Source organism: Anabrus simplex, chromosome 1 (assembly GCF_040414725.1).
Source record: "Anabrus simplex isolate iqAnaSimp1 chromosome 1, ASM4041472v1, whole genome shotgun sequence".
Lineage (NCBI taxonomy): Eukaryota > Metazoa > Arthropoda > Insecta > Orthoptera > Tettigoniidae > Anabrus > Anabrus simplex.
Window position 1 is genome coordinate 416,558,192 of NC_090265.1, and position 21,190 is coordinate 416,579,381.

The 21,190-nt window shown below is 39.4% G+C and overlaps 1 protein-coding gene across 2 annotated transcripts in view; it reads left to right on the top strand.

Annotated features, from left to right (window-relative positions):
- cnk (connector enhancer of ksr) overlaps positions 1-21,190 on the top strand; it is a 316,579-nt gene that overhangs the window by 149,535 nt on the left and 145,854 nt on the right. For both annotated transcript variants that reach the window (XM_067135099.2, XM_067135098.2), the window contains exon 8: positions 13,898-15,107. In XM_067135099.2, the coding sequence (XP_066991200.2) occupies positions 13,898-15,107 (1,210 nt within the window). The remainder of the gene's footprint in view (positions 1-13,897; positions 15,108-21,190) is intronic.

The window sequence follows — 21,190 nt, forward strand, 5'->3', positions numbered from 1 at the left end:
TTTCCATGAGGTCGACCAGCTCTTCAATTTTGTTTGTCAATGTCAGGATATTTAATGTTCCCACTCTGATACTTTGTCTTCATTTAGTAGGGATAAACCCTACATCGGGCTGTAAACCGTCATTCGCACCAAACTGATGTCGTCGTCATCGTCGTGAATTCCTACATCCGAGGCTCGTATTTTTCTTGAAAGCAACTTCTTCAGTAATCCCCGTGTTGACCTGCTGAGCCTAACACGGAGATTTTCTTTCAGGGTTTTCTCCCTTAGCCTTTGGTGTCTAGTCACCTCAACCTACTAGGCAGCAGGTTGTACTCATATTAATCCCTGAATATAGGGCTGCCTCTTCCTTAATCTCCACCGTACCGAAGTCCACCTTCTCTGCTGTAGAAGTTGTTGAGGTCTTCACTCGTAACCCTGAGCTGGGACCCTTACCAGATGTTACACACCGGGTCAGTGTGCTCTGGGACTCACATAGGCAGGGGCGCCACTCCCTGGGTAAGGCTGCCTCCAAAAAGTGTCTCTACCTGCTAGCATATTCTCTCCTATTTAATTGATATTTGGCCAATATTGGAACTCAAGATTTCTTATTAGTTTTAAGGCGTTTCTATAGGTATCCTACTGTCATTATTCCTTTTGTAGGGGCCGATGACCTTTGATGTTAGGCCCCTTAAAACAAGCATCATCATCATCATCATCATCATCATCTATTCCTTTTGTAACATTGTTTATTTTCAACATTATCTTTCTTACTTTCATTCTTAATTTCGTGATTAGAAATGCTACTCATAATATTTCTCTTAACAGACACACTAATACTAGTTACTATTGAAAGAACAATGTCCAATGTTGCCAGATTCCAGGTGCGTTTTAAGTACAACTGTCGTAGATGAAGCCTGCTTATGAAGTTAGTCAAAATAAACATGTTCGCTGGGTCAGTTACAGTTCCAATGGTCGTAGATTGCCAGGATTTGCGAGAACTGAATTTGATTCTTAGCATTATATCATTGGTTTATTCTGAACCAAAACCGTAGTGTTATAACGTTCTTCTAATGCTGTTATATCACTGGAGGGTGGAGGATAGAAGCAGCCAGCTAACATGTTTTTCACTTCTAGGAATCGTAACTTTTTTTTCACAATCTGTTTTACGTCGCACTGACACAAATAGATCTTATTGCGAGAATCGTAACCTCAATCCTGGTTATCTCGCACTCAGTTTCTAGGTCAGGTTTGTGACAAGCCTTTAGTTTATTACTAACTACAATAATAACCCCACCCCTACGTTTCCTTCTATTTTTAAAAAACACTGATAAGTTGTGTGAAAATTGAAGGTCACTGCTTAAGGTAAAATGCGGTAACCATGTTTCAATTAAACGTAAAATATCAAACTTGTTAAATTCAGATTTGCTAAGTACACAGTCAATTAATTCTCCGTTCTTGGTATCCAGTGGATGTTTTACACTAGAAGTTCGTAACAAACACTACTCGGTTTAATTTCTTCAACCATAATCAGATTTCTGAAACAAGGATGTTCCAAACTTACAGTTTTAATGCAGGACGCCGTGACATGTTAGGAGCACAACACACCACAACCAAATTCAACAAGCTTAAACACAGGAAAAAAAAAAAAAGTTCATGGTTGCCACACAGTCTAGCATGAGCACACATAATCAATTGCAGGGTTTCAATTAGCAACATTTGTGAACGTGATAACGCAGCACAGATGAGTTCATAATGCGTACAATTCGACTACTACAGTTATACTGTATATGACCATTAATGTAAAATAGATTCATTAAGGTGATGAACGACATGCAGCTATTTAAGTGATAAAAAATTTGAAAATTTCGGTCATGTCCAAAAATTTTTAGGTTCAATTGTTTTGCCTCACCCTGGTGAAGATTTTGCTTGAATTTAAGATTTGGGATTATCTCACGTCTATCAGTACAAGCTTCAAACGCCAGGCTGAGTGCTCAGACGGTTGCGGCACTGGCCTTCTGTATGAAGTGGGAACGCTTACTCGTGGCTACAGTGCGTCCCAAAATTGCACTAAACAATCTAGATAATAATGCTCTCAACATTGCACAATTTTGACTGTTGAACATTTTTTTCCACCAACGGGACCGTAGAGACTTGACACCTAAACAATCATGATCACTATGCCTATATACATAATAAAAGTTCTCTCTATCCTTTTCTTTTTCTTGGGAAATTCCACTCAGTTGTTCCATACAACTCTGTGAAAGTGAACTTTTCGCCATTGATAATGACAGTGATGTTTTCGTCTAACCAGAAATATTGAGATCTTTGATGCCATCTATATAAAATTATAATTTTGTGTGTATGGTTCAAATTATCCCCTCATACTTTGTATTTATTTTGGATTAAGTAATATACAAAAGGTGAAAATAGGTTCAGTTCAGCTCAACTGCTCACCAGACGGCTCCAGGCAGCTAACCTGCAAGTGTGATGAGTAACTGCCCTGAGCGAGGAGTGACAGTCGGGCAGGTGTTCATCCCAAAGAGCAACGTGGAAAATACTGTCTCGCCTAACATTCTCATGATAAACATGGATTTAAACATAAAGTGAATTTAGTTGAACTTAAAAAATTTAACAGAAATTCAATATTTTAAACATTTAAACAAAGGTGATTGATTATTTTAAAATTATTTTTTGTCTCCAAAAATTGAAACAAAATTTTGATATTTCCAATTTTATCACATTTTAGAGTATAAAAGTTAATTATCATCTCACAAAATCATTTAAAATTTGCTTCAGAATTTTAAATGAGAAGTTATTTAAAGAAATATCGCGGGGATACTGATGTCAGCGTTTTACCAGCTGTTCCAACATCTCCCACAGATTTTCAATGAGGTTAAAGTTAGGTGATTTTTCAGGCCAATCAAGATGTAATAGGGTGGGGGAGTGTTCATGAAACCAGTCACATATGTATCCAGCCCAATTAACTTTGCTGTTGTCATCTTGAAAAATCTGGGTATCAATAGCATACTCATCATGGAGATTTTGACTGAAAGGCAACACCTGATCATCCAGAATATCTAAATAAATATGCTGGTTCATGTTAGTGCTCACCTTGTCATAGGTGCAATATTCCAATTGTGGTAAAACCTTTAATAATCATATTTGAATCATCCAGTTGCAAAACACGTTATGTCCGTTTGTTTCTCAAAATGAGTTATCACTGCCATTGTATGCAGCTTATCAAAATACACAATATGTGAGCAAAGTCCATTTAATCCATACGTTTAAAGGTGACAAATAACTGGAACTGCTGCAGAAGTCGTTATGTCCAGCGTGCATTATGCAGCAAAGCTTGTTACGTCCCAGAATCCTGTAAGAGGATCATACTTACGTGAACAAAAGCAGGCAACTGTGTGATAAGAGGTGCAGTAAACTATAACAGCGATTGTGGTGAAGCGAAAAGCATATTGAAGCATGGGAAACCCTTTTCTGCTATGTGCCAGTACCAGTGAAGTAAGGGGTTCCTCTTAAGAAAGAAAAGCTCAACAACCTGAACATATTACTTACCAAACATTTCGAGAAAGAATGGATAAGGAACGATGACCTTATTCTACAAGACACTCTTTGACCAACGGCAAACTTTAAGCAGTGAAATGCCAGACTATGACACTGATGTGGGAGATTTTGTTGAGGACAATAACAGATTGTTAATATAACTACGAAATGTTAACTCAAGAAATGTTTTGAATGAATGATGATTTCTTGATGTAATTATAAAATCAAAGAGTGGATATTAGATATTAAAACGTATCCTAACGTTAAAATTATTTCCATTCATGCTATTTTCATAGTATAATACTTTCAAACATATCTAATAAAACATCATCATCCTAAACCATCTCCAGTTTCCCGGGTGTGGTATATGAGCCTCCTCCATCTCATCCTGTCCTTGAACAATTCCTCCTCCACCAACTTGTCCCAATAAAGGCCCTCTGCAGTACATTGTTCTTCACTAAATCTATCGATTTCCTATGTGGCCTACCCACGGATTGTCTTCCTTCTACTTTTCTGTAAAATTCCTTCCTTGCAGTTGTGTTCACTAGCATCCTCTTCATGTGACCAAACCACTTCAGTCTTGATATCTGAATCTTATTGAGGAGAGAATCATCTATTCCTACTTCTTCTCTAATTTTCTCATTCCTAATCTTGTCTTTCCTGGTTTTCTGGATCATAGTGCGTAGGAATTTCATTTCACATGTGCACCATAAATCTGCACACACTATTCCATATACCGCTGCACATACTTTTTATCTCCACAAAACTGCTGCAAAACTCGTTATGTCCAAATATTTTTTGCAAATAACATGGGTTTTATAAGTTATATTTTGAGGAGATTTTGCGGTATGATGAAGATGAACGCTTACTGTTTAATTACAAAATTTCAACCTCCTATCTTTGTTGTATAACAAATGACAGTTTTTTGCACTTCTTGAAAAATTTTTTATATGTACATAATGGATTTTGCAACTGGTCAACTCATTTAATATAATAGATAAAATAATAGGAACTATGATGATCTATAAATTGTGTTAATATATTAATGTTTTGTGTCCCTGGACGTATAACATCCATATACTTATCCTGCTTATATATTAGCATGTTCAGTTTATGATGAATAAGGTACCAGAGGACAGGATTTTTAAAGACCTGTGACAAGCAATGGACGTATTAACACACAAAGACTTCCATCCAATATGGCACCAAGAAACATCACCAATAGGTCATTGGTGTAAAACATGTATATATTCTTTGTAGATTATTTTAAAAAAGAGTGTGATTGTTTTTAGGGAATAAAAAGATGCATAACTGCGAGAATAAAAAGAATGATTGACGAGAACACTGTATGTATCATAGTGACAATGAAGTTGTTACACAAAGAAGTAAATGTGTTCTCATGTGATATTTTTCTTTCGTAAATAAAAAATTGCATATTGAGAACGATAACCCCAGTGAGTGGGCCCAATCCATGATACCGAAAACACCCTCAAAACATCACAGACCCACGTCCGGCTTGAACTTGATCTTGCACACATCCAGGATGAAATTCTTCATTTGGCCTTTGGTGCACTTGACGATGTGTGTAATTGGAATATTGGCAAAAATGTGATTCGTTAGACCACGATACATTCTGCCAATCAGCTACTGTCAACGTTCAACGATTTCTAGCCCATTGAAGACGCGCAGCTTTATGTGCATATGCGAGCAATGGCCTCTTGTGAGATGACCCACTCCAAATGTTCATTGCATGCCATTGCCGTTGCAAAGGTCTCTCTCTAACAGGTTGGAATTCCTGTCGGGTTTAGGAGCGATTTTGATTCACAAGCCGTGAAACGTGTCTCTAGCCCCTCTCAGTCATGGTCTTTCTCCAACCATGATTTTGACGTCTTGTTTCCTGGCCACGTGTAGTACACAACTGCTTGTAAAAATCACAACAAATCTAGCAACCTCACGCACCGTATGGCCATGGGCGTGGCCAAACACGATTGCCCCTTTTTACCACTGTGTCACATCCTTACATCTACCATGTTGACGTGCACTGCCAGCTTGAAACATCAATCTCTCACTGATCCGTACTGCCTTATGCTCACGTAGAGTCAGTGCGCATGTGGTTGAGCAAGGACTAGTTCACTTTGCCATCTGTACAGGCTTAACGATCCATCTGTGTGTGCGGACTAGGTGACTTTTTTTTGTCCGGTGAGCTTATAAGTGGAAATGATTTTATCTCACAAATTCAAAAGAAATTCAAAGCCTGAAATTTAAGACAAACTAGTGTTAGTATTAGTTTCTCTCTCTCACATGATTCAACCAAAATTGGGGTCATTTTGAATTTAACAGAATTTTTATCGTTTCTTTGAAATAGAAACTTAAGCACCTCATGGATGCCATCAGTTTAGTTGTGTTGGGAGAAATGTTTTACGCTTATTGGATGCGTAATATAGCTTTTAATTCTACATCTGATAAGCATCTTTGAATCGCCTCCCAAACTCTGCGTTCAAATGGTCCAAAGCAAGAAGCAGAGAGAGAGAGAGAGAGAGAGAGAGAGAGAGAATGACCAGCAAGTGGTGGAGACCATTCTGATCCGAACACTGAGCCAGCTCAGAACGCTCTGGCTCGATGAGCGCGGGTTGGCAACAAGTGTTAATACATCCTGGGGGAAATGGCAAAGAATTTAGTACAGAACTATTTAAAATAGTTTTACTTGAGTCTGCCTTGTCAGTACACCTTATAATGATAGAGAACTGTTTATTTTACTACACATGTTTCGGAAAATCATCCATTCCCTTCATCAGTGATGTAATTTTAAAGATTAAAACAATATAAGACTATCTTTTGTTTTTATAATTTAAAGGAGTATTTGTGACATATTTTACCATATCAGTGAATAAAGAAAACTGATGAAATATTATGAAAATGATCAATACATAAAATTTTGTTGAACTGAATGAGAATACCTATATAAATTTAAGATCTTCATGTTTTTCTTTTCTTCTTTTTGTTCCTTAAATGATCATATGCTAGTTTATACAATGGGTTATCTTCTGTACTTCTTTTATTTAAACTTGATTCAAAATCATTTTTTGTGCAAGATAAATTTCTACACTTTCCAAATCATTAATTAATTTTCCCTTTTTGGCCGAATGTATAAATTCCATGTCATTAGAAATCTCTGTAAATTTATGATTCTTTTCAACCATAAGTTCTCCCATTGCTGAATATCTTTTATGTTTGACTGCCTTAACATATTCTTTGTACCTTATAGCCAAACTTCTTCCAGACTGTCCTATGTATCGTTTACATGTTTGGCATGCCAATTTGTAAATTTCTGATTTATTAAGTATATTTTTATTCTCTATCTTATCTGAATTGAAAATTATCTTATTAGTATTATCATCAGTTTTGTATGTGACGTTGATGTTCTTTTTCCTGAAAATTTTAGCCAGTTGATAAGAGTGCTTATTTCGAAAAGTTAGAACTGCAGATTTCTTTTTCTTCTTTTGCTCTTTAATTAAAGTTGTTTTTGGTTCATTTTTCATTTTATTTATAATTCTATTAATACATTTTCTGGAATATACGTTGCTGTGAGCAGTTTGGTGGATTATATTTATCTCTCTATTATACACTGAAGAAAATGGAAATTGCAACAAACAGAAAGAGTAGTGCTACATTCCTGCAATTGAACATGCAGGACGAGTGTTTGGTTGTGATTCGATGATTACACTTTCAGGTCCCTCTAACTGCAAATTTGGACAACAATCAATACAGGATGTGCCCACCACGAGCTGCAATACATTGATGAATTCGTCGAGGCATGGAGTCAATAAGACCCTGGATTGCTTCCTGAGGAATTGTGGCCCATGCTTGCTGCACTGCACGGGTCAGTTTTTCCAGAGTTGTGGGTGGCTGAGGACGGTTCGCCAGTTGTCGGCCCATCATATCCCACACATGCTCAATAGGACTGAGGTCCGGGGATCTGGCGGGCAATTCTAAGGTTGTGATATTGTGGAGAGCTTCTCCGGAAATGCCTGCAGTGTGAACCCGGGCATTGTCCTGCTGAAACATCCCATTAGCAATGTTCGCCATCATACCCTATCAACGTACTGTCGAGCAGTCATAGTGCCCTCAACAAGCACTAATTGTGATTTCACATTAAAGCCAACAGCTGCCCAGACCATAGTGCTTGGTGTTGGCCCTGTGTGCCTCTCGACAATAATATCTGGGCAGCCCCTCTCCCCGGTACGTCGGCGCACACGATTCCGGCGGTCACTGCAGGCAAGACAGAAGCGCGATTCATCACTAAAGATGACCCTATGCCATTCGTCGACCCACGTCGATCTTTCTTGACACCAGGCCAGCCTTACACGTCTCTGTTGTGGGATCAATGGAACACCTTCTGCAGGGTCACGGGCTCGTAAGCCAGCTGCACGCAGGCAATTACCAACTGTTTGTTGTGTAACGTGGGGTGCCACAGCTGCTCGAATTTGCGCTGCTGTTGCGTGGGGTTCCATCCGGGCCATCCGAATGATGCGGCGATCTGCTCTCACAGTTGTCTGTCGCGCTGGGCCTGTGCCAGGTCTATGAGTGTGGGTACCTTCATTTGATCACTGCTGCCATACACGTACCGTAGATGCCTGTCGGCCAACACGTGCAGCGACAGTCCTTAGCGATAATCCAGCCTCACACAGCCCAATTATCCGAACCCTCTCAAACGGCAACAGTTGTTGATAGCGTGCTCTTCTCTGTCGTCGAGGCATGTTTGATGGGGAACACTTCACTGCACAGACTGCAAGTCAACTACGCTACACCAGAGTCCGTATACTGGAGTTGATTCCTCCACGAGCAGTCACGTGGGGAGACCTGTAGCAATAATCCAATGGGTCTGAAACTTTGATCGTTTACATACCTACATGGCATCATTCCATATCTTGAAAATCAACACAAACGACCAATGCCTTCATGGTGTTGCAATTTCCATTTTCTTAAGTGCAATTCTTCCTAGACATAGGTATGTTCATAGCTCTGTTAATTAAACTGTAAAATGTTATATTGTTTTATTCTTTGAAATTACATCACTGATGAAGGGAATGGATGATTTCCCAAAACATGTATGGTAAAATCATTATAAGGTGTATTGACAAGGCGGACTCAAGTAAAACTGTTTTAAATAGTTCTGTACTAGATTCACACAATTCAATAGGGATTAAACAACCATATATTAACTTATTATGGTTAAGTTTATCAACATAACAGAATTTTTCGAAACTAGGCTATATATTATTTGATTAGTGTACAGTTTCATAGCTATATTAAAGGGAACAAAAGAGGAAATGTTTAATTTCTCCATTCATTATTAAAGGAATCAAAGAACTTTACTTTCTACAAGTTGTGTAAAATACAATTTCCAATCTTTTATGTTTCTTGCTCTTTTAAATTTGGGGAATAATAACATTTTCACAGTAATTATATTTATCACTAACTTCCCAAATATCTCCAGAAATAAGTTCTATCTAAATAGCATTCAGAAGGAAAAATATAATTTTCAATAAATTACAGCTGATACAATATAATAATGGAGCTATTCTCAAATTCAGATTTTTATTGCTAAGTCTTAACCAGTGAAGAACGTTGCTAACATGAAAATATTGTTCAGTCTATCGAATTATACTATATTAATATTTGTTTCTTATATAATAGGTATATTGATATCTTGTGTGACTTGAGTATTGATACCAAAATATCATCTTGAATGTGATATCACGACATCCTTATGCATACGTGCAAGCTAAGCAGCATGTTAGAATGCTGTGACATGTTTAGTCTTCATCCTTGCTCAGTCTGTGATGATTACGATTGGAAACATTCATATACTGTAACGGCTTCGCTCGACTAAATTTGGGTGCATATGTGAAACTGACATCTCACTTTAGTGTTAAACGTGTGCAAATTCCAATTCTGCCTTCATTCATTCTTAGAAAGCTTGTAACATCTATATCATGGATTGTTAACATCAAATAACCGTTACGAATAAAAATATTTCCTTATGCTAAATGCAGGTTGTGTACTTTAATGCAAACTATGCTCAGTCAAGTATAAAATTACATGTATATTGCTCTTATCAGTTTAGTTTTGAGACTTGAACTTTCTTGTATTAAAAGCAGGTTTATGTTAAATCGTAGTCTTGGAAAATTGGAGTTGTATTGTACAATATGTGATTGTGAAAACTATGCTTTGTTCCCATTATATAATTAGTAGCATAGAAATAGTCTGTTGGCAAGTTAAATTCATGTGTTATTTTGTAAGTAGCAAGAAGAAGAATAATTGGCTTTGAAATGTAGGTGAAGAATGAGTAAAACTACCTGGATCAAAAACTTGCATATTTAGGAGTTTCGAGGAAAGCTCAAGAAAAATGAATTCTCCAACACCATAAAGTTGTAAAAAGAGAGCTGTTTTTTAATAACAATTGCAGCATAGCACATTTTTTACGTGTGAAGGTAAAACCCTTATAAAAAGAAGAAAAGAGAAAGCCTAGAGAGAAGTTATCGTTCAGCCTCTAAAAATAAATATAAGGTGTAATACCTACTCCTAAATGAAGACGGCATGGCACAGCTTGATTGATTTATTTATTTATTTATTTATTTATTTATTTATTTATTTATTTATTTATTTATTTATATTTTCTTTCTATGCTTTGTTCCCATTATATAATTAGTAGCTTAGAAATAGGCTGTTGGCAGGTTAAGTTCATTTATTATTTTGTAAGTAGCGAGAATGATCAGTACGCATAAAGTGGCTTCGCTGGTGGGGTTGTATAAGGCAATTTAGGGAGGATGGGTTACTTAGGAGAATAATGGACTCGGTCAAGGACAATAAGAGATGTAATGGGAGACCAAGGCAATGATGGTTAGACTCGGTTTGTAATGATTTTATTAAAAAGAGATGTGGAACTAAATGAGGGTCCACCAGTTACGATTGTGGAGATGTTTAGTAAATTCACAGAGCTTGCAGACTGAACACTGAAACGCATAACAGTCTATAATGAAGATGTGTAGTGTAGGTTATTATCTTTTAATAACATGTTTTATATTTTTTGCATTGTTCATTGTGGTATGTAGATTTATATGTTCAGGTCCAATAGATTAAAGATTCAGGACACATAATATCTTGAAAAAATCTGGTGTTTTTCTCTTCTTCTCCCCTTCTCTCTCTCTTGAATCAGTTCTGCAACTTCTGTATTTTCTTGCATATTCTTCTTAATGATTGATTATGCTTTCAAATGTAGTAAACTCATTGCTTATATGAAAAAAAAATTAGTAAATATATATTTATGAGGGGCCTATCATTTTGAATTAAACTTTCAAATTGCCTATTGTCTACCATTTTGTGAGTTAGTGTGTTAGGAGATATCACGGAGAGCGATCATGAACACCAACACTGGATGGCATAGTTTCTATGGAAAGAGGAAATGAATGAATGCTGGAGAGATTCACAGGTGATTCTTAACCTTGTGTGGAAAGTATGCAATGTCATGGAGAATTGTGTGTGACTGGGTTGTCTTGGAGAACTGTCTGCGACTGGGTTGCAAGCTGGAAAAATGGCCATACTTCAACAAAGAAGGGGACTTATCCTGAAAGGATAGTGACAGCGATGTTAAGCAAAGTGGCTCAGTCTCTATGACAGGTGGCCACAAGGTCCCTGATGCTTACTGTGCACTAGTTTGTACAGTTGGGGAAGGTGTCCTCCAGGTTGTTTCCAGATGCAAGGACAAGTTCATGGGGATGTGAGCAATCCTCTTCAGCAGGTCAGAAGCAGGATTCAAGGACCTGATGTCAGCAATTGTGTCTTTAGAATTGTGAACCGGAGATCAACCTGGCAATCAATGCAGTGAAAGCACAAGGAAGGACTACATCTCTGAAGAGAATATGGACAGTATCCTTAGTCAGGAAGCACATGGCCACAATATTTTGGGACACGGAGGGCTTCCTCTTCATTGACTGCAATGAGGGACCTGTATTTATAGCACTACTTACGTGGCAGACCTATGTAAATTGCAATATACAATTTAAAATAAGTGGCCAGGGAAATGGGCAGAATGTGTTTTTCTGCAACATGACAGTGCTAGCCCTCATATCAGTCATGCTGTTGCCAATTTGAAGTTCCAGGTGCTACCACATTCACGTTTCTTCTCCAACTTGGCCTCCTCAGATTATCAGCTGTTCAGAGCCAAGAATTGACAACATTTTGTAGACTTTGAAGACCATGAAACAACTGTCCAGGATGAGACTCACTTTAGAAACATGATTCCAGGATGATCTGGAGAGGCTACCACACCTGTAATAATAATAATAATAATAATAATAATAATAATAATAATAATAATAGCATGTGGCCACTGGAGAAACCTGGTGCAGGTTGTTGAGTTGATACTGTATAGGCAACCTATGCATCTGTGAGGATGGAGCTCTACCTAAGATGAATTTGAATGGTAAGACAGCACAAACATCCAGCCCCAATCCACAGAGATTAACTAATGAAAGTTAAAATCCCTGACCCAACCAGGAATCAAACCTGGGACCCCTTGGGTCAATGGTCAACATGCTAAACATTTAGCCATGCAGTCTGATACCATACCTGTGAAATAAGTGCATACAGGGACTACACGGAGAAAGTGAACCTACTTACCAAGTCTTGATGTACACTGACTGACAGAGCAAATGCAACACCAAGAAGGAGTGGTCAGAACTTTATGCCAATTGCAGGGTAGATGGACGTCACTGAGGTATGCTCATGATGTGAAATGCGCCGCTGTGCTGCGCACGTAGCGAACGATAAATGGGACACGGCGTTGGCGAATGGCCCACTTCGTACCGTGATTTCTCAGCCAACAGTCATTGTAGAACGTGTTGTCGTGTGCCACAGGACACGTGTATAGCTAAGAATGCCAGGCCGCCGTCAACGGAGGCATTTCCAGCAGACAGACGACTTTACGAGGGGTATGGTGATCGGGCTGAGAAGGGCAGGTTGGTCGCTTCGTCAAATCGCAGCCGATACCCATAGGGATGTGTCCACGGTGCAGCGCCTGTGGCGAAGATGATTGGCGCAGGGACATGTAGCACGTGCGAGGGGTCCAGGCGCAGCCCGAGTGACGTCAGCACGCGAGGATCGGCGCATCCGCCGCCAAGCGGTGGCAGCCCCGCACGCCACGTCAACCACCATTCTTCAGCATGTGCAAGACACCCTGGCTGTTCCAATATCGACCAGAACAATTTCCCGTCGATTGGTTGAAGGAGGCTTGCACTCCCGGCGTCCGCTCAGAAGACTACCATTGACTCCACAGCATAGACGTGCACGCCTGGCATGGTGCCGGTCTAGAGCGACTTGGATGAGGGAATGGCGGAACGTCGTGTTCTCCGATGAGTCACGCTTCTGTTCTGTCAGTGATAGTCACCGCAGACGAGTGTGGCATCGGCGTGGAGAAAGGTCAAATCCGGCAGTAACTGTGGAGCGCCCTACCGCTAGACAACGCGGCATCATGGTTTGGGGCGCTATTGCGTATGATTCCACGTCACCTCTAGTGCGTATTCAAGGCACGTTAAATGCCCACCGCTACGTGCAGCATGTGCTGCGGCCGGTGGCACTCCCGTACCTTCAGGGGCTGCCCAATGCTCTGTTTCAGCAGGATAATGCCCGCCCACACACTGCTCGCATCTCCCAACAGGCTCTACGAGGTGTACAGATGCTTTCGTGGCCAGCGTACTCTCCGGATCTCTCACCAATCGAACACGTGTGGGATCTCATTGGACGCCGTTTGCAAACTCTGCCCCAGCCTCGTACGGACGACCAACTGTGGCAAATGGTTGACAGAGAATGGAGAACCATCCCTCAGGACACCATCCGCAATCTTATTGACTCTGTACCTCGACGTGTTTCTGCGTGCATCGCCGCTCGCGGTGGTCCTACATCCTACTGAGTCGATGCCGTGCGCATTGTGTAACCTGCATATCGGTTTGAAATAAACATCAATTATTTGTCCATGCCGTCTCTGTTTTTTCCCCAACTTTCATCCCTTTCGAACCACTCCTCCTTGGTGTTGCATTTGCTCTGTCAGTCAGTGTATTTTTGGGGAAAAAAGGGAAGTGTAATTCAGTATGATATGTCCCTCACAACATGCTTATAATGTGAAATTGACTATAGGCTTGCTGTACTCATACATGTCGTATTCTCCCCCTGCCCCCTTGTTTTCATATTGGGCAAATTGACAGATTCACAACATAATAATGAGTAAGACAAAAAGTTGTTTTATCTTTTGGTATTCTTATTGCTTCTCTTTGTGTAACTAAAAGGTACATTCTTTACTCAACAGCTATGGCGTGAACTGCGTTTGGAGCGCCAATGGCGTGGTGGGGATGCCGCTGGTGGTGATGGAGATCTCTGTCAGCTTCGTGATAAGTCTGCTAGTATGGGGAATGGATTAGCATCTGCAGCTGTTCCAAGACCCTCTACTTGCTTGGGCATCGAACGCACTGCTCGTCTACCTAAGAAAACACTACGCATTAGTACAACAGATCTTAATGAAGTTCCAACATCAACCCAGAGTGATTGTGAGGATTGTCGCACACAAACTATGGAAAACAAATCTTCTTGTGATGTTGCTCAAGTCTTCCAAAAGCCCAGGTCTCCCCTCACACCAAGGGAGGAAATAAAAATGGTGCTTACAAGTGATGAAGGAAGAGTGTTTCCTATCAAGGAACGAGGTCGCTTAGATAAAAGTTACAGTACTCCTGCATATGATTTGTCTGACTGTGAGCAAACTGAAGTGGTACCACATGTACAAATTAAGTCTAGTGATTGTAGTAGTATTGTTTCTAACTCTGATTTAGGAAGTGAAGTAGCCAAGGACAATATTTCCTGTGAAGGAAACCAGAACAATGTTAAAAATAGTGTGAGTGAAAGTGAAAGTACCGAACCTTGTGAATCTGTTGCTTGTGAGAGTATGGAAACAGACCTTGTTGAAGATAAGGAAACTCAGAGAATTGGACAAATTTTAGAGGCAATCAATACAGATTTGTTGCATCATAGGTTAAGGGAGCAGGAAAATGCTGAGAGGAGAAAGAATAGGAACACTACTGAGGACTGTGCTTTTAATGTTACTTGTGAAGATATCCAAATGATAGATGGTGTTGAAGAGGTAGATGCTGTGAAAACTAGACACACAGAATCACTGTTCCCTGAAGCAGTCGTGGAAGAAGATAGTACTATCGTCTCTGTGCCTGTATGTTCAGTAGAAAACAAAGTGACACCAAATTCTTTCTCAGAGGATTCAGTAAAACCAATACCACATCCACGAACTTTGCAGCCGAATGTTGCCGCTACGTATGTGAATCCACATGTTGAGCCATGCCCCTTACCTCTTGTGAACTCTAATATTATTCCTCCAGAGCCTCCACCAAGACCTGACCAGCCTAAAGCTTCCAAGCCAAAAATTGTGCCACGACCATTGGGCCGCTCAGTTGGCACTTCACCGACAGCACCAAGCCCACGGACTCTAAGGAAAAGAAATGCCTTGCTTGCCAGTTCGTATACAAAACCATCTTATTATTTCCTTATGCTCTGTAATATTTTATTTTGAATTATTCCTAACAACGCACCCCCCCCCCCCCCTCCTTTTTATATCTTGTTGCTTGAAAAAGACTAATGTAAAGATTTTTATTTTTGTCATTACAGTTTTCACTGTGGCAATTTTATTCACTCTGTTGTAGAAACACCAGTATGTTCATGTGCGCACACACACACTCACTCTCTCTTTCTCTAGTATCAAATGTCAATTGGCAAGGTAATGTGAATGACGGGAAGCATGACCAACAAATGGCAAATAAGTTAATATGGGAAGGGTATCTGATTCAGAAAGTGATGGAACCAACTAGAGAGAAGAATATTTTGGACATGGTGCTGCTAAAACCAGACGAGTTCTGTAGAGAAACCAAAGTAATAGATGGTATTAGTGATCACAAAGCTGTTTTTGTGGTAGTTAAAAAATAAATGTGAAAGAAAGGAAGTTATTAAAATTAGGACTATTAGGCAGTACCATATGGCTGATAAAACAAGCATGAGGGAGTTCTTAAAAGGTAACTAGGATCGGTGGAAAACGATAAATAAAAATTAATGAACAAGGGGAGTGTGTATGCGAGGATCTTCAAAAGGCGGAAGTATTCAGTCAGCAGTATGTGAATATTGTAGGTTACAAGGATAATGTCCAGATAGAGGAGGTGACTAATGCTAAAGAAGTATTAAAATTTACCTATGACAACAATGACATTTACCGTAAGCTACAAAAGTTGAAAACTAGAAAAGCAGCTGGAAATGATAAGGTTTCAGGTGATAAACTAAAGACAATGGGTTTGGATATAGTACCATATCTGAAATACTTATTTGATTATTGTTTGCATGAAGGAGCTATATCAAAAGAATGGAGAGTTGCTATAGTAGACCCTGTGTATAAAAGAAAGGATGACCGGGCGAGTTGGCCGTGCGCGTAGAGGCGCGCGGCTGTGAGCTTGCATCCGGGAGATAGTAGGTTCGAATCCGACTATCGGCAGCCCTGAAAATGGTTTTCCGTGGTTTCCCATTTTCACACCAGGCAAATGCTGGGGCTGTACCTTAATTAAGGCCACGGCCGCTTCCTTCCAACTCCTAGGCCTTTCCCATCCCATCGTCGCCATAAGACCTATCTGTGTCGGTGCGACGTAAAGCCCCTAGCAAAAAAAAAAAAAAAAAAAAGAAAAAAAAAAAAAAAAGAAAGGATGATAGACATAACGCTGAAAATTACAGGCCCGTCAGTTTGACATGCATTGCATGTAAGCTTTGGGAAAGCATTCTTTGTGATTATATTAGACATGTTTGCGAAATTAATAACTGGTTTGATAGAAGGCAGTTTTGGGTTTGGGAAAGGTTATTGCACTGAAGCTCAACTTGTAGGATTCCAGCAAGATATAGCAGATATCCTGGATTCAGGAGGTCAAATGGACTGTATCGCGATTGACCTATCTAAGGCATTTGATAGGGTAGATCATGGGAGACTACTGGCAAAATTGAGTGCAGTTGGACTTGACAAAATAATGACTGAATGGGTGGCTAAGTTTCTAGAAAATAGAACTCAGAGAATTAGAGTAGGTGAGGCTTTATTTGTCCCTGTAATAATTAAGAGGGGAATTCCTCAAGGCAGTATTATTGGATCTTAATGTTTTCTTATATACAGTGAAACTCGGTTAAGAAGATCCCGCATAAGAAGTTTTCCCGCCTAAGAAGTGTGATATTCTTGGTCCCTTGATCAGTTGCATTAAGATATATGTATATTTTTCCCATTTAAAGTGTTCAGTTGTAAATATATTTCTCAGTTAAACAGTTCAGATTTTAGAGCCCCTTGAGATAGAAAACGTCCGCTCAAAGCAGCCCATGGTTAGAATCCTCCAGTCTCCGAGCAAGTTGCACCCTGTGTTAGACTGTTCGCGCACTCGCGGTGTGTGTCTGCTGTCACGAAACATGTGCGGGCCTGCCAAGGCCATATGACAACATGGACAGCAGATGCTCACTCTCACCTTGTGGAATCGAATCGAACCCGTCCCTCGAAATTTCCACTCCACCGTTCCATCTAGCGGAATAGAATCGAATGGGATTCTACGTGGGAAACATAAAGCACGCAATGGATGGTTTGATAAAACTTTAATGTAGTAATTTGCGGGCCGCGACAGGGTGAAGTCATTAATCGAGGTGACCTAAACATTAATTAAAAACCGTAAAGTGTATTTGTCTACAACATTACTGTTAATCTACCACAAAATTGAATATTCTAACCTGTTTGATTTTTCATTCCCTTGCTTATTTCCTTCCAGGCATTCTCTCTTACGTTATTGTTGCAATAATACTTATGGGTCTTGCCGTAGAGGAAATTACGTTTTTGAACTAAACTGATAAGATTTTCCGTGTCCATTATTAGTGAGGTGAATAAAAACAACTTCCCGACTCTATGCAGGAAACAGCCGACTTGCCAGCAGCCAGCTGATACACATGCCGCCACAGCCGGCCGAAAAATCCCGATCGTTTACGAAGTTGAACGAATGTTGATAGGCAACTGGGTGTTGGTGGGAGGCACACAGACGCATTGCAAAACCATGTGTTGGCATAAAATTGAAAGTTATTTTTAATTTTACCTTTATACGAGCTAAACATTGTATTATCGTGTCACTCGTAATTATTACATCGCATTATTAGAACGTAGCACAAGGATGAGGAGACATGAAATAAAATTCTTGCGGGGAAAGAAACTGTTTACGTTTAGATGTGCTAGCGTTGCTACTGCGCCTTTATCACTCCCATGTAATACCCCAGATACTTTTCCATGCACTCATTTCTGCAATTTCGAACCTGTGTTTCTTTTCTTCATTACCTATAGCATGAAGAGGATTGAAGCGGGAAAATAAACTCAATACTGGCTTAGCCATGCGGTACTTGTGAAACAGCCAGAAACTACGCCCTTTGCCGTGACAACCAGTAGGAATGCAGGGGCGATTTAGGCCTAGGTTCTAAGATCTCTAAGAATAAGTTGCTAGATTTCCCATTTGCTGCCGTTATCCTTGAAGCAGGTGTCAGGGGTGTGAGGAAGATAAAAAGCACATGCTAACAAACTGTTGTACACGTATTGTCTTTGCGTCTTGTAAGACTAAGCTACGGATTGCCAAGCATAGTGTAGCGTCGTAATTAGTATGAATAGGAGTCGGTGAAGTTAGTTGTACTTGTAATATCAACGTACAAACTTTTAAAATGAAAATGAGCGGAACTCAGAGGAAAGAGATCAAGCGAAAGGCACTAACAATAAAAGACAAAGTGGAGATTATAACGAAAGTGGAGTCATCACCACTTAGCATCTTCGCTTTCACTGCTTGCTTGAGCTAGACTGTCTTGATGTTTGTACTGTATTTAAACAGCAAAATGTCTGTACATTAGAATTATTTCAAATTCAGGTGTTCTCTAGTGTAAATTGTGCAGTTTGGGAATCCTGTTCAGTAATTAGAGAAGTGTAAACTTACCTTCTTCAAGAATGTAAAGCTGTGGTTTGAATATACCATATTGGGCTAAGTCTTAGACGGAATATCAGACATAGCCACATATAAGTGTGTCTCTCACATAAAGTGACTAAATATTGGTATTGTAACTTGAATTGAAACTAGAAAAATTTAAGAGTTTTTTTTAATTACCATTATTTTGGCTTTGTTGTCCTCCTTAGTACTAAAATCAAATTTATAATTGGTGTCCTTCCTGCCATTTTCATCTATGTTATCAGAAACACTGCACATTTTAAACCCTTACCTTCAAGCTATGTGCTTCAAAGAAAATATTGTGTTTGAATCCTTACACAAATGTTGACTATTAGGTAAAGTTTTTAGAATATAATGGGATTTTAGTATTAATCAGTTTTAATTTTAATAATATATGTGGCACTCTCCAGGGAACCATACCTTAAGTCGAAAAATACCGAGCTCAGTAGCTGCAGTCGCTTAAGTGCGGCCAGTATCCAGTATTCGGGAGATAGTAGGTTCGAACCCCACTGTCGGCAGCCCTGAAGATGGTTTTCCGTGTTTTCCCATTTTCACCCCAGGCAAATGCTGGGGCTGTACCTTAATTAAGGCCACGGCCGCATCCTTCTCACTCCTAGCCCTTCCCTGTCCCATCGTCGCCATAGGACCTATCTGTGTCGGTGCGATGTAAAGCAATTAGCAAAAAAAAAACCCAAAATATTGCATTTGTGCTTTATTTTATATTTTTATAGTAGATAAATTTGCAATCATTTTCGTGAAAGCCAGAAGTCTCTAGCTTGAAAACTGATCACTATATGTAACTGTGAATTTGTTAGGCAGAACGGATTGGAAAATGGGGCATAGTACACCGATAATATTAAGGATTTAAGAAAACCTGACTATTTCACTAGATAAAGGAATATTAGCTTTGTGTACTAAATTAATTTTGATAAATATTTAGGAGTTTTATTCTCCAGAAATTAAATATGTAAACATATTTAAAATATGAAAAAATAAAAAGGAAGTTTTTGTCTTGCGGCACTCGTATACACGGAAGTTCTGTCTTAAGATGAACAAATATATTTAGATTACAAAAATTATAGTAACAGTAGTAATGATGATGTTAATAATAAGGTGGATATTTTAAAAGATTGTTCTGAAACTGCACTCAGTTAATATCCAGTTAATTATTACATTACTTATCTATCTTGTATTCTGTAATAACAAATCTGAATTGTTGTTCATTTTTCTGGAATGTTCTTTTGCGAACTCAATCCATCTTGCTACTTGGCCCAGGTTCAGCGGCCTTAATGTCACCTGGCCAATGTGACAGCGAATCTCCCGTTCCTGCTGTGCAGTATTTTTGTATGTTGTCAAACAGATATTTCATCAGTCATGCCTTTTACTTCCAACTTCTTAGGTATTTCTGAAGAAGATTATCTGCCTCGCAAATCTTCACAGTTGCTGTTGGACAGTCCCATTTTTGTTGACACGTAATAACCCCGGGTATATTCCTTTTCACAGTAAAATGATCTAAGGAACTCTCTTCCAACCATGTTGCTAGTCATATATATTTATTAACAGCTCACCAGTTTCTTTTCTGATGATGACAGCTTTATAAGCTATACATTTTTACCGAGCTCGATAGCTGCAGTCGCTTAAGTGCGGCCAGTATCCAGTAATCGGGAGATCGTGGGTTCGAGCCCCGCTGTCGGCAGCCCTGAAGATGGTTTTCCGTGGTTTCCCATTTTCACACCAGGCAAATGCCGGGGCTGTTCCTTAATTAAGGCCACGGCCGCATCCTTCCACTTCCTAATCATTTCCCATCCCATCGTCGCCATAAGACCTATCTGTGTCGGTGCGACGTAAAGCAAAAAAAAAGCTATAAATTTCATTTTTGTTCCTTTTCAGTACAATATACCAAGTAAATAATATTACATTATGGCAATATTACAATATATCAAGTAAATAATATTACATTTTGGCATTATTATTTACTTGATATATTGTATCGTGACAATATTTGTCACGTGGTACTTCCTTTTAATGAGACCAAAAGTCCAGCCACATAAATAATTACTGAGCTCAGTAGCTGCAGTTGCGTAAGTGTGGCCAATATCCAGTATTCGGGAGATAGTGGGTTCGAACCCACTGTCGGCAGCCCTGAATATGGTTTTCGATGGTTTCTCATTTTTACAGCAGGCAAAATGCTGGGGCTGGACCTTAATTAAGGCCACAGACACTTCCTTCCTTCCCACTCCTAGCCCTTTCCTGTCCCATCGTCGCCATAAGATCTATCTGTATTGGTGCGACGTAAAGCAAGTTGTAAAAAACAATAAAAGTATGACCCACTGGCAAAAAAATAAATTGTTATTTCTTCTAGTAAGCCTGACATAACTCTCCACATGGTAATGTTAATTTTATTTTGTGTGACGCACTTAACAACAAATCACAGCACCTATGACCGGGCTTCTGTGTTCTGCATTGTAACTATGTATTATATTGATGCATAAGGTGGTTATTTCATATTTCGGTACGAGAAGATAATCCAGGAATTTCATCGAAGAAACCATACCTTAAGTTGT